Source organism: Eleutherodactylus coqui, chromosome 5 (assembly GCF_035609145.1).
Source record: "Eleutherodactylus coqui strain aEleCoq1 chromosome 5, aEleCoq1.hap1, whole genome shotgun sequence".
Taxonomy (NCBI): Eukaryota; Metazoa; Chordata; class Amphibia; order Anura; family Eleutherodactylidae; genus Eleutherodactylus; species Eleutherodactylus coqui.
The window spans coordinates 60,052,018-60,065,890 of NC_089841.1; the positions used below are offsets into that span (position 1 = coordinate 60,052,018).

General features: G+C 45.6%; 1 protein-coding gene across 1 annotated transcript in view; it reads left to right on the top strand.

Moving 5' to 3' along the window:
* The window catches only part of LOXHD1 (lipoxygenase homology PLAT domains 1), a 238,164-nt gene that overhangs the window by 132,198 nt on the left and 92,093 nt on the right, over positions 1-13,873 (top strand). Inside the window, exons 21-25 of the mRNA XM_066602615.1 lie at positions 190-266; positions 354-550; positions 3,568-3,760; positions 9,212-9,372; positions 9,534-9,849. Of these exons, the coding sequence (XP_066458712.1) occupies positions 190-266; positions 354-550; positions 3,568-3,760; positions 9,212-9,372; positions 9,534-9,849 (944 nt within the window). The remainder of the gene's footprint in view (positions 1-189; positions 267-353; positions 551-3,567; positions 3,761-9,211; positions 9,373-9,533; positions 9,850-13,873) is intronic.

The following is a 13,873-nucleotide window of genomic DNA, read 5'->3' on the forward strand; positions in this document are numbered from 1 at the left end:
CCTATCAGTGTGGTCTGATGATCCCCTCCAACGGGTCTTAGTGACTGCCCAACAACTTAGAAAGCAGGAGCTAACAGTGCAGCATGATTTCTTCTGCTGATCGTTACACCTCTGTCCTCTGTCTAGGCTTATGATTCTATTTTGGATGAATGTTATATGATGCTGTTTGGTTTTACTATGTCTGTACAGGTGGTTTGATAGGAATGAGGATGACGGTCACATTATTCGAGAGCTGGTCCCAATAGGAGACTCGCAAAATCTGAGAAGTAAGTTTGTTACTTATGAAAAATGCGATTTCATCTATTTTAATGTACCAGATGATGACCGTACCTTGATCTTTTCCGCTTCTGTAGGTATAAGTTACCACTTCCACATCAGGACAGGAGATATTAGTGGTGCTAGCTCTGATTCCAGAGTCTTCGTGAAACTGTATGGAGAAAAAGGAGACACCATTAAGCAGTTCCTGCTCGTCTCGGACAATGACTTAGCCGATAATTTTGAGAGAGCACGGGTGGACAGTTTCACTATAAACACTATAGATATTGGAAAGGTAAAGGCTCCTTTACATTTGTATGCTGAGATATCATTTTATAGAATTTATGACTGAAGTTAGAAGCCACATGTTTGCAGCTCATCTGCTCTGTTGTTCCCATGACAAAACTTCCTGCTCTCTACTTTGCAGTTTATGTTCTCAGAGATATGGAGGTGGATGGACAGTTGAATCCATATAATGCCCACATCCTAAAAAGCCACTGCTCATGTGTGTGGGGGATTAAAATCATTTGACAGAACTGAAGTTTGACATGGGACTATTTTAGTTGTTTATTAATTGGGGCACAGGCTCAGAATGAGCTTCCAGGGTCGGAAGCAGAGGGTGGACCATATTTTGTAGGCCACACCCATGCAGAACCCAGAAACGGCCAGTATTCCTTTTCATTTCTTTCTGGGAGTGTTCCTCTAAACAGTATACATTGAATGGCCACTTTGTTAGAGACCCGCAACACATTGGACCTCCTTTGGCCTAATGAATTGCAGCAATTCTTAGTAGCGTCCAACTACAATTATCAGAGAACCCAAGGTGTGCCAAGAAAATTACATCATTACTCCATCTCCACCAGTCTGAATCGTTGATACCTGACAGAAGTAGTGCCATGCACTGGTCTAGCTCTTCCACCTGAAAGGGCCACATTAGTCGGACTTGGCACAAATCATTCTACCTAATAGGATCTTTGAGGCTCCTTGTCTTCATTCTTGCCCCCTCAACAAGGGTTGTAATTGTGTGCAAAGAGCCTTTTCCTGCAGTTGCTGGGCTGAACCTGCAGGTACAGCCCAGATATTAGTGCTATTACACAAGCATTAATGGTGCTCATGTAATAGCACCCTTACTAAGCTACAATACAACCACATGTGGACAGAAAGCTTCTAGTAGTTGCCACAAATTAGATGGAGGTGCTGACATGTTCTGACCAGCTGACAGGAAGGGAACAACGATTCATGCTGCTTGTGCCAAATTCTGACCTCCCATCAGCACGGTGCAACAGAAATCTGGATCCATCTGACCAGGCGCTGGGTTTCCACTGCTCTCTTATTCAATTTTTATGCTCTTTTGCCCACTGAAGTCTCGTCTTTCTCTTAACAATGGTGTTGGAAGTGGTCGCCTGCTATTGTACCCTATCTGTGCATTGAGACATGTTAGTTGGAGCACCAGTATTGCATTTGGCTGCTGTTTATTCGACTGTGCAGCGCCTGTTCGTCAGGACGAATCTTGTCATCCTCCTCTGACCCCTTTTGGCAACAAATTGTTTACGTCCCCTTTCTCTGGGTGCTCTCTTCGACGATACCATTCTCTGTATACTTTCCACATCGCTGTACAATAAAGGTTGGCAGTCTAACCCTGCCCGGCTAGTCTATCACTGATGACCGGCCCTCGTTAGAAGTCGCTCAGATTGCTGGATTTTTCCACCTATTGTAGATTCACACTGAAACTGATCCACGGAAAACTTGTCATGTGATTTTATGCTGCACTCCGGGGTCACCGGGATAGTTTCCATACAGGGAAGCTTCAATCATGAAAGATGTATATGCTGATCAGTACATAACTATGTAAAGCATGCGCCTAGACCGTGCAATGGAATGTCATTTCCTGGAAACCATCATCAAGTAGGCTCTCTGCTATTGACAGCTCTTAAGCCTTGGAAAATACCCAGGACAGATCTGCTTTTTCTATTACCGGTAATTCCTTTTCTCCTATTCCAATTCCTTACTTGACTTTAGCGCCAGATAAGGCTGCTTTCACACCTGCGTTAGGGTCAGATCTGGTTCTCCATTAGAGATAAGCGAGTACTCGCTAAGGCAAACTACTCGAGCGAGTAGTGCCTTATGCCAGTACCTGTCCACTCGTCTCTAAAGATGCGGGTGCTGGTGGGGGAGAGCGGTGAGTTGCGGGAGTGAGCAGCGGGGAGCCGGGGGGAGAGAGGGAGAGAGAGATCTCCCCTCCGTTCCTTCCCTCTCTTCCCCGCCACTCCCCGCCCCTCGCGGCACCCGAATCTTTAGAGACAAGCGGGCAGGTACTTGCATAAGGCACTACTCGCTCGAGTAATTTGTCTTAGTGAGTATGCTCGCTCATCTCTAGTTTCCATCTCTCTGCTCCATTTTTAGAGGAGAGAAACTGAAGTAAAACAGAAAAAAAAGATTAGTATTTTTCCCCTTCGATTTCAACGGGCTTTCAAAAAAAACTAAAGGCTTCCATTTGCTTCAATTCCGCCACGTTTAAGTTTTTTTTAGACTGCGCTATTTTTCGCCATTCAAAAAAACGGAATGAAGCAAACTGAAGCCTTTCCGTTTTTTTGAAACTCTATTGAAATAGATTAAAAAATAAAAACGGATCTATTATTTCCTGTTATTTTTTTCAATTTCTCTGTTCCAAATACAGAGCAGAGAGACAGAAACCCTGAACTGACCCTAACGCAGCTGTGAAAGCAGCCTTACTGAACCCTCTCCCAGCATTCCTTTAATAACATATGTGAATTAGAGCCGCCTTAGCCGAAATTACACCGTATACCATGGACTCCTGATGAGTCCGGAAAAACAATATAACACTATAGCAATCTCAGAATGACCAGTTAAGTTACCAATAAAGAGATTTCCAAAGCCCTACAGGGTGATTTAAAGAATTACCAGCACAGCACCCCCTGCTGCTTCTCTCTTAAAAGTCCATTTATTTGCCATTACCGGAATAGCTTTAGCTTTTATTGCTTCGTGTTTGATTTGCTTGTTTTCCAATAAACTTTGGCGCATTCATTATGTGATTTTTCAGTGAGCTTCGGAGACTTCCAGCGTCAATAAAGGTAATATTAACCCAGAGAAATGGAGATGTTAGAAGTCTATTGCTCGTAGTCAGAGCCTCATAGGTCTGGCTGGGACTTGCTCCAAATCCATGGGATGTGCCTTAAATTGCAGGTTCAAAGGATTAGGATCCCCTCTCGTTTTGTTGTAATGACTTTCACCCCGATAGGCCAAGAATATGTCACTAGTGATAATAGTAATTGCTTTTCTTCCCCCCATCAGATCAATAAGCTGCTGATTGGTCATGACAATGTGGGGATTCGTGCCGGCTGGTTCCTGGCTAGTGTGGTAGTGGAGGTTCCAGCACACGGCAAGCAATACATGTTCCCGTGCAACCGCTGGCTCTGTAGGGACGAGAGTGACGGCAAAGTGGAGATCGAAGTGTACGCCAGCGAGGTGATTGACATTGAGAAACGTAAGTTTGGGCAGTTTATAAGGTGACCCGTTGTATATAGACCGTTATAATACTGTATGTCACTGCTGTAAAATGTCTTTAACCCTTTAGTGACATGGCCTATTTTAGACCTAAGAACACAAGGATTTGGGGATTTTCATCTCCACGTTTCAAAGCCATAACTTTTTTATTTTTTCCATTGACATGGCCGTATGAGGGCTTGTTTTTTGTGTTGTGAGCCATAGGTTTTACTGGTACCATCATTATATAATGTATTGCATAACTTTAATTCATTTATTACGCTACATGCCCACGGACGTGTTTTTCGTCTGATTTTCGGACCATAATAATTGGTCTAAAAATGAGACAGAGGTAGCACACTTTCATTAAAACGTTTTTTTTTTTCATTCTTTCTTTCTTGCATTGCTGCATTCAAAACAACTTTTTTTATTTTTCCATGGACGCAGCTCAGTGAGGGCTTGTTTTTTGCATAATGATATGTAGTATTTATTGGTAGCATTTTGGGATACATATCTCTTTTTGATCACTTTCACTGCATTTTTTTGGGAGGTAAAATGAACAAAATAGCTTTTTAGCATTTTTTTACTTTTTTATAGTGTTTGCAAGATATGCAAGATAAAAAGTGTATTCAAACTATTGTACGGGTTGTTATGGATGCGGCTATATCAAACAAGTGTTTTATTGTTTTTTTTAAAACAAAGAGAAGAAAGGAATTTTTAAAAATAATTTTAAATGTTTTTTTTTTTAACATTCTCCACTTATATTTATTTTCTCCGTAGGGGACTAGAACATGTGATCCTATGATCGCTCTGATAACATTGCAGTACTTCTGTATTGCAATGCATTATAACTAATTGTGGCGATCACAGGCCATGGCAGATCTGGCCACCATTGCCTGGTGTCCGGTTGCCATGGTAACCCATTGGCCCTGTGTGATTATATGGTGGCGTGCCGGTGATGTCACAGAGGGAGTCTCAAGCACAGCTGATGTAACTAATCATGGTCTTCGGTAGTTGCATCAGGTGTGCTTGAGATAAAACAGAACAAATGCCTGGATAGGCTAGGGCTGTGTTGACTATGATGTTTGATTTCATGTTAGAGATATAGCTAATTCAAGTGAGTGGCCCAAACGTTAAGAGAAGAGATTGCCTTGTACAAACAAAGAAAATGTTACGAAAAAATAGCAAATGCGCTGAATGTTCCTAGAGATACAGTTGAAAGCAGTTCACAAGTTCAAAGTTAAAGAAACACTGGCTACACCAACTGAATGTGGTAGAAAGAGGAAACTATCACCGACTTCCATCAGATTCCTGAGGAAGCAGGGGGTCCAAAACCCTCGAGTGACTGCAAAAGACCAGCAGCAAGACTTGGTGGCAGCAGGCACTGAGGTGTTTGCACAGTAAGATGCATACTAAACGCTGAAGGTCTTTATGCCAAGACTCCAAGATGTACATTTCTGCTGACTCAAAAGCACAAGAAACATTGGCTCTAATATGGTCAAACCCTTATAAATAAGACACCGACGTTTGGGGATTCTGTTCTGTTCTGTGATGAAATAAAACTGAAACTTTTCAGGCGTATGGATCAAGGACATGTTGAGAGGAGGAAGAAGGAAGCATACGCTGAAAAGAACCCCCTGCCTACCATGAAGCATGGTGGTGGCTCAGTGATGCTTTGCTTCCTCTGGCACTGGAAAACCTTCAGTGTGTAGAGGGCAAGATGGATTCAACCAAGTATCAGGAAATCCTAGGAGAAAACGTCATGCCTTCTGTTAAGAAGCTGAAGCTTGGATGTGATTGAACCTTACAATTGGACAACAATCCCAAGCGTACCTCAAAGCCCACCAAGGTTTGGTTTCAGAAGACGTCCTGGAAGATTCTGGTGTGGTTATAGCAATCGTCTGACTTTAACTCTAGAACATCTTTGGTGGGCTGTTAAGAAGGCGGTTGCAGCACACAAACCCAAGAATATTAGTGACTTGGAGGCCATTACCTAGGAGGAATAGAGAAGCTGGGATCTAGCAATGCATCACATTTGCAGCAGGTTTAAACAGCAAAAGGTGCTCTACTAAGATGCCTGTCATGAAGTGATTGAATAAGTCTGAGACTTCATTCACACGAGCGTATAGCGGCCGCGCTTTCACGGTCGGCCGATATACGCTGCCCATCTGATGCATTGGTTTACAATGCATCAGTTCAGATAGGCGTATTCCTGCAGCATAAAAGCACCCAGCCAGCCAAGATAGTGCATAGGAGCACATTCTGGTCGGGCGCTTTCATGTCAGCTAAGAAAGATAGTTCAGGAACTATCTTCTGGCTGGAACACGGTGGTGGCATCCATAGACTCCTATGGGAGGCTATGGTACCGCCAGAGAAGGGAGGTGGCAGGAAGTTTAGCAGCGTGTCCCCTAAACTCCAATCCCCTTCCCTTCTCCTCTCCATCCCTTGCTGACTGTTTGCAGTGGGAGGGGGTGGGAGCTAGTTGCTAAGCTTCCGCCCCATCCTACCACCTTCCATTGCTTGCAGCTGACAAGGGGCGGAGAGGGGCTGGGAGCTTGGCACACTAGCTCCTGCCCCCTTCCCTCCCCTTGCCGAGAGACAGTGAGGGGGCGGAAAGCGGGAGGCAGATTAGCAGAGCTTAACTGTCTACCCCCGCCCAACAGTATCTCAGGCTCGGCATTTACTCGCCGGACCCGTACTGTCTGAACAAGCATTAAAATGGGAGTTTTAACGCCCATTCACACGATTTTTGTCGGCACTGTGTCATCATGCCCGTGTGAAAGAGCCCTGAGGCTGCAGTAGTCAATAAAAGTCGCATCGTGGTGTGAATTTCAAGAAACCGCTTCTTATATAACTCGTGTTGAGCTATTTAAATTGTTCGTTTGATTGTTTTTTGCAAACAACCGAAAGTTTATAAATGTAACAAATAAACCTAATTTGCAATTAGAGATGAATAATTTAAATTGCAATTGAGATAGGTCCGGCCTATTCATGAGGGGCCACTTGCTCCATCTACCTGCTGTGATTGACATTTTCTCAATATGCATTTTAACCCCTTAACGACCGGGCCATAGTGTTTTTACGTCCTGTAGCTGCAGGACGTGTATGGAGGGAGGTAGCGGCGCTATCTCCCTCCATACAGCGCGGGCGTCAGCTGTTTATTACAGCTGACACCCGCGGGCAATAGCCGCGCTCGGCCGTTCGCGGCTATTAACCCTTTAAATGCCGCTGTCAATTCTGACAGCGGCATTTAAATCCCCCGAATGATATTCGGGGGTCACGCACGGCCCCCCCGCGGTAAGATCGGGGGATCTGTGCAGGTGTCATGGCAGCCGGAGGCCTAATGAATGGCCCCAGGGCTGCCTTAGCAGACTGCCTATCAAGCCATCCACACAGGGTGGCTTGAAAGACTGCCTGTAAAAAAGCAGTATGACGTAATGCTATAGCATTACGTCATACTGCAGGAGCGATCAAAGCATCACATGTTAAAGTCCCCCAGGGGGACTTCAAAGTAAATTTAAAAAAAAGATCAATAAAGTTTTTTAAATTGTAAAAAAAAAAAAAAAGTTATAAAAGTTTAAATCACCCCCCTTTTGCCATATCTATTATTAAAAATCTAAATCATAAAATAAAAATATGTATTTGGTATCACCGCGTCCGTAAAAGTCCAATCTATCAAAGTAGTGCATTATTTTTTCTGCACAGTGAACGTCGTCCGAAAAAAAAATAAAGAACGCCAGAAATGCATTTTTTTAGTTACCCTGTCTCCCAGAAAAAACATAATAAAAAGCGATCAAAAAGTCGTATGTATTCCAAATTGATACTATCGGAAACTACAGGACATCCCGCAAAAAATGAGCCCTTGCTCAACTACGTCGACGGAAAAATAAAAAAGTTATCGTGCGCACAAAATGACCGCAGAAAATAATTGAAAAAATTTTTATATCTTAAAAAAAAAAATACAAGTACTACAGCAAAAACAATACTATATAAGTTTGGTATCGTAGCAATCATACTGACCCATAGAATAAAAATATCAGGTCGTTTTTCTTGCAGTTTGTGCGTCGTAGAAACAGGACGCACCGAAAGATGGTGGAATGTCGTTTTTTTCCATTTCTCTCTGCAAAAAACAAGCCCTCATACAGCGCCTTCGATGGATAAATAAAGGAGCTCCCTTTTTTAAAAGGGAGTAGGAAAAAACAAAAATGGAAAAAAGCAAAAAAGCTCGGTCACTAAGGGGTTAATAGCCAGAAAGAAATGTAAATCACAGCAGGTGGGCGGGCGGACTATCACTGGAATACGTACAGTATGTGCAAGGAAACCACACATCATTGTCTCATATGTGGCAGACCGCTGGACTCAGCTCATCTCTCACTACACTATGCTGCCCTCACAGAGGGTGACAAAAACTACCAGATAGATTTCCTTTAATCTGGCATTATTAGAGCTGCTAAATGCTGGATTATGAAATGTTCTGTTTGCTTAGTCTTCTGACTCCAGACTCCACAATAACATTCTAGAATAGGATTTTTTTTTCCATTACTTTTACTTTCTTTTATTGCATATTATTTTTAGTTATTTCATGTTACAGTTGTATTCCAGTTTCAGCAAATAAAGTTTACTTATTAACTTGTATTATAAAAAGGTCTTTACTTTTTTTTTAGAAACTTTGTGCATTAATTTATTATAGTTTCTGAAATCTTACCTTGCTGTCTTTTCTTGGCAATGTTATTTGCCTAATTTAAAGTGTATCTGCAATTTCAGAATGCTATGTATATACATAAGGAATAACACTATTTCTGGCCATTATTTGACTTGTATCCTGCAGTTTCCCCATTTGCTCCTTGTATATCTGATTCCCGCGTCTCTTAGGACTGTTGGGAGGAGCCTGGCTGCCGTGCTGTATTTTATAGACTTTACACAGAGAACTACAGATTCTGCTCTCTGTCTGTAACATAGAGAGAGCCATAACATCATCCTGTACAACAGGACTGAAGAGTGGAGATGTGAATAAAAAGCAGCAAAGCACTCACCATTAGTTTTAACACCATGTCTGTGTGAGTCTCTAATTCTGTCCCCCTCTTCCGTCCTCCCCTCTGCTGTACAGTGTTCAGTTATCACAATGATTTACCACCCCCTTCCACTTCCTGTTCTGCCATTGTGTTGTCTTCATTATCCCAGTTAACGTCACTTGAAAACAGGCAGTGGACAGCAAATTAGGAGGAAAGGTGACCGCTCGTGGTCAGTACACTATTCATACCCTCCTCCTTTTCTAGGCAATTTTTGAAAGTGGAGTGAGATGTCTGTTCTTTCTGGCACAAATAGATAGTATTAGTAACTTTCTCTAAATTGATGGGCCCCCTCTCCCCCCCCCCCAAAAAAAATGATATAACTTACACCAAAATCATAAATGTGCCCTGATGTTTATTACTAGCATTTTTTTTCTCTGCAGTTGTTAATTATGAAGTTATTGTGACCACCGGCAATGTGCGAGGTGCAGGCACCAACGCTAATGTCTTCATGCAACTATTTGGAGACCAGGGGAAGACAGAGGAGACTATCCTACGAAGCCGCTCAAATGACTTTGAGAGAGGAGCCGTCGACATCTTTAAGGTCTAGAATACTGAACTTTCTTAGAATAATCTGATATATAACTTTAGTATAGATAGAGAGGGAATAGAAAATTTGATTTGTGTCTTGTTTTGCAAAAAAAATTTTTGAATGGCTATTTTGATTTTTTACCATCCCTTTAATGTGAATTTACCCGCTCACAGATAGAGGCACTGCCTGTTGGGAAGATTCTCAAGATTAGGATTGGTCATGACGGTACAGGTTTCGGAGATGGTTGGTTTTTGGAAACGATTGAGCTCAAACGTATTGGGGTACAGATGTTACCAGTGGCCTCTCCACCCGACAAGAAGAAGAAGCAGCCAAACAAAAAGAAGAAATCCAGCAAAGAAGAAGAAGCGGATCTGCAAGCGCAGGAAGTGGTGGAGTCATACAAGTTTGAGTGCAACAGGTGGCTGGCCCGAGGAGAATGTGATGGAGAGGTGGTGGTGGAGCTTCTTCCCCAAGATACTGAGCTTGAAGGTAAATCTTGTAAAAATACCTATAGATTGAAATGAGTGATACTTGCAAGTATTCCACAGTAACGATACTGACAATATATAACATTGGACCCTGCACTAAATATATTTTTGGGGTTATTCTCAAAAACTCCACCACAACAGCAATGCTTTTCATGTAATCTAATAATATTGGGATACCAACTATACTGTACACAGCAACTAGTCATGATGGGATGCAATATGGCACATGACATTAATGCATCCCACTGCTGTCCATGGCCCTACCATTGTACCACAGTCTGTAAACTGGATGCGATATAGCCCCAATGTAGGAGTTACATCCTGTATTATACAATCATTTTCACATAAAATCTCTCCCCTAGAAGGAGTTGTTGGAATTTAAGGAAACTTTCTCTGTGTGATTGTAATGTTGATATAAGTGATTACAATTAGAGATGAGCGAACACCAAAATGCTCGGGTGTTCGTTATTCGAAACGAACTTCCCGCGATGTTCGAGGGTTCGTTTCGAATAACGAACCCCATTGAAGTCAATGGGCGACCGGAGCATTTTTGTATTTCGCCGATGCTCGCTAAGGTTTTCATGTGTGAAAATCTGGGCAATTCAAGAAAGTGATGGGAACGACACAGCAACGGATAGGGCAGGCGAGGGGCTACATGTTGGGCTGCATCTCAAGTTCACAGGTCCCACTATTAAGCCACAATACCGGCAAGAGTGCCCCCCCCCCCTCCCAACAACTTTTACTTCTGAAAAGCCCTCATTAGCATGGCATACCTTTGCTAAGCACCACACTACCTCCAACAAAGCACAATCACTGCCTGCATGACACTCCACTGACACTTCTCCTGGGTTACATGCTGCCCAACCGCCCCCCCTCCCCCCCACAGCGCACACCAAAGTGTCCCTGCGCAGCCTTCAGCTGCCCTCATGCCACACCACGCTCATGTCTATTTAGAATTGCGTCTGCCATGACGAGGGACCGCAGGCACACACTGCAGAGGTTGGCACGGCTAGGCAGCGACCCTCTTTAAAAGTGGCGGGGCGATAGCCCACAATGCTGTACAGAAGCAATGAGAAATAGAATCCTGTGCCACCGCCATCAGGAGCTGCACATGTGGGCATAGCAATGGGGAACCTATGTGCCACACACTATTCATTCTGTCAAGGTGTCTGCATGCCCCAGTCAGACCGCGGTTTTTAATTCATAGACACAGGCAGGTACAACTCCCTATTGTGAAGTCCCTGTGGACCCACAGCATGGGTGGCTCCCTGGAACCCACCGGCGGTACACAAAAATATCCCATTGCATTGCCCAACACAGCTGAGGTAGTAATGTCGTGCTTAATGCAGGTGGGCTTCGGCCCACACTGCATGCCCCAGTCAGACTGGGGTTCTTTTCAAGTGTACAGATGTAGTAAAAACTCCGTGTGCACCTACAGCATGGGTGGGCGCCAGGAAGCCACCGGCGGTACATAGAAATATCCCATTGCATTGCCCAACACAGCTGAGGTAACGTCAGCTGTAATGCAGGTGGGCTAAAAATTCATTTGATTACACTGTAGGCGAGGGCCCACAAAAATTGCTGTATCAACAGTACTAATGTACATCCAAAAAATTGGCCATGGCCAGCCAAGAGGGCAGGTGAAACCCATTAATCGCTTTGGTTAATGTGGCTTAAGTGGTAACTAGGCCTGGAGGCAGCCCAGTGTAACGAAAAATTGGTTCAAGTTAAAGTTCCAACGCTTTTCAGCGCATTGAAACTTTTAAAAATTGTTCAGAAAAATTATTTGAGTGAGCCTTGTGGCCCTAAGAAAAATTGCCCGTTCAGCGTGATTATGTGAGGTTTCAGGAGGAGGAGCAGGAGGAGGAGGAGGAATATTAGACACAGATTGATGAAGCAGAAATGTCCCCGTTTTGGATGGTGAGAGAGAACGTAGCTTCCATCCGCGGGTGCAGCCTACGTATTGCTTACGTATCGCTGCTGTCCGCTGGTGGAGAAGAGAAGTCTGGCGAAATCCAGCCTTTGTTCATCTTGATGAGTGTTAGCCTGTCGGCACTGTCGGTTGACAAGCGGCTACGCTTATCTGTGATGATTCCCCCAGCCGCACTAAACACCCTCTCCGACAAGACGCTAGCCGCAGGACAAGCAAGCACCTCCAGGGCATACAGCGCGAGTTCAGGCCACGTGTCCAGCTTCGACACCCAGTAGTTGTAGGTGGCAGAGGCGTCACGGAGGACGGTCGTGCGATCGGCTACGTACTCCCTCACCATCCTTTTACAGTGCTCCCGCCGACTCAGCCTTGACTGGGGAGCGGTGACACAGTCTTGGTGGGGAGCCATAAAGCTGGCCAGGCCCTTAAAGACTGTTGCACTGCCTGGGATGTACATGCTGCTCGATCTACGCACATCCCCTGCTACCTTGCCCTCGGTACTGCGCCTTCTGCCACTAGCGCTGTCGGCTGGGAATTTTACCATCAGCTTGTCCGCAAGGGTCCTGTGGTATAGCAACACTCTCGAACCCCTTTCCTCTTCGGGAATGAGAGTGGGCAGGTTCTCCTTATAGCGTGGGTCGAGCAGTGTGTACACCCAGTAATCCGTTGTGGCCAGAATGCGTGCAACGCGAGGGTCACGAGAAAGGCATCCTAACATGAAGTCAGCCATGTGTGCCAGGGTACCTGTACGCAACACATGGCTGTCTTCACTAGGAAGATCACTTTCAGGATCCTCCTCCTCCTCCTCCTCCTCCTCCTCAGGCCATACACGCTGAAAGGATGACAGGCAATCAGCCGGTGTACCGTCAGCAGCGGGCCAAGCTGTCTCTTCCCCCTCCTCCTCATCCTCCTCATGCTCCTCCTCCTGTACGCGCTGAGAAATAGACAGGAGGGTGCTCTGACTATCCAGCGACATACTGTCTTCCACCGCCCCCGTTTCCGAGCGCAAAGCAGCTACCTTTATGCTTTGCAGGGAATTTCTCAAGATGCATAGCAGAGGAATGGTGACGCTAATGATTGCAGCATCGCCGCTCACCACCTGGGTAGACTCCTCAAAATTACCAAGGACATGGCAGATGTCTGCCAACCAGGCCCACTCTTCTGAAAAGAATTGAGGAGGCTGACTCCCACTGCGCCGCCCATGTTGGAGTTGGAATTCGACTATAGCTCTACGCTGTTCATAGAGCCTGGCCAACATGTGGAGCGTAGAGTTCCACCGTGTGGGCACGTCGCACAGCAGTCGGTGCACTGGCAGCTTAAAGCGATGTTGCAGGGTGCGCAGGGTGGCAGCGTCCGTGTGGGACTTGCGGAAATGTGCGCAGAGCCGGCGCGCCTTTACGAGCAGGTCTGACAAGCGTGGGTAGCTTTTCAGAAAGCGCTGAACCACCAAATTAAAGACGTGGGCCAGGCATAGCACGTGCGTGAGGCTGCCGAGCTGCAGAGCCGCCACCAGGTTACGGCCGTTGTCACACACGACCATGCCTGGTTGGAGGCTCAGCGGCGCAAGCCAGCGGTCGGTCTGCTGTGTCAGACCCTGCAGCAGTTCGTGGGCCGTGTGCCTCTTATCTCCTAAGCTGAGTAGTTTCAGCACGGCCTGCTGACGCTTGCCCACCGCTGTGCTGCCACACCGCGCGACACCGACTGCTGGCGACATGCTGCTGCTAACACATCTTGATTGCGAGACAGAGGTTGCGGAGGAGGAGGAGGGTGCTTTAGTGGAGGAAGCATACACCTCCGCAGATACCACCACCGAGCTGGGGCCCGCAATTCTGGGGGTGGGTAGGACGTGAGCGGTCCCAGGCTCTGACTCTGTCCCAGCCTCCACTAAATTCACCCAATGTGCCGTCAGGGAGATGTAGTGGCCCTGCCCACCTGTGCTTGTCCACGTGTCCGTTGTTAAGTGGACCGTGGCAGTAACCGCGTTGGTGAGGGCGCGTACAATGTTGCGGGAGACGTGGTCGTGCAGAGCTGGGACGGCACATCGGGAAAAGTAGTGGCGACTGGGAACTGAGTAGCGCGGGGCCGCCGCCTCCAT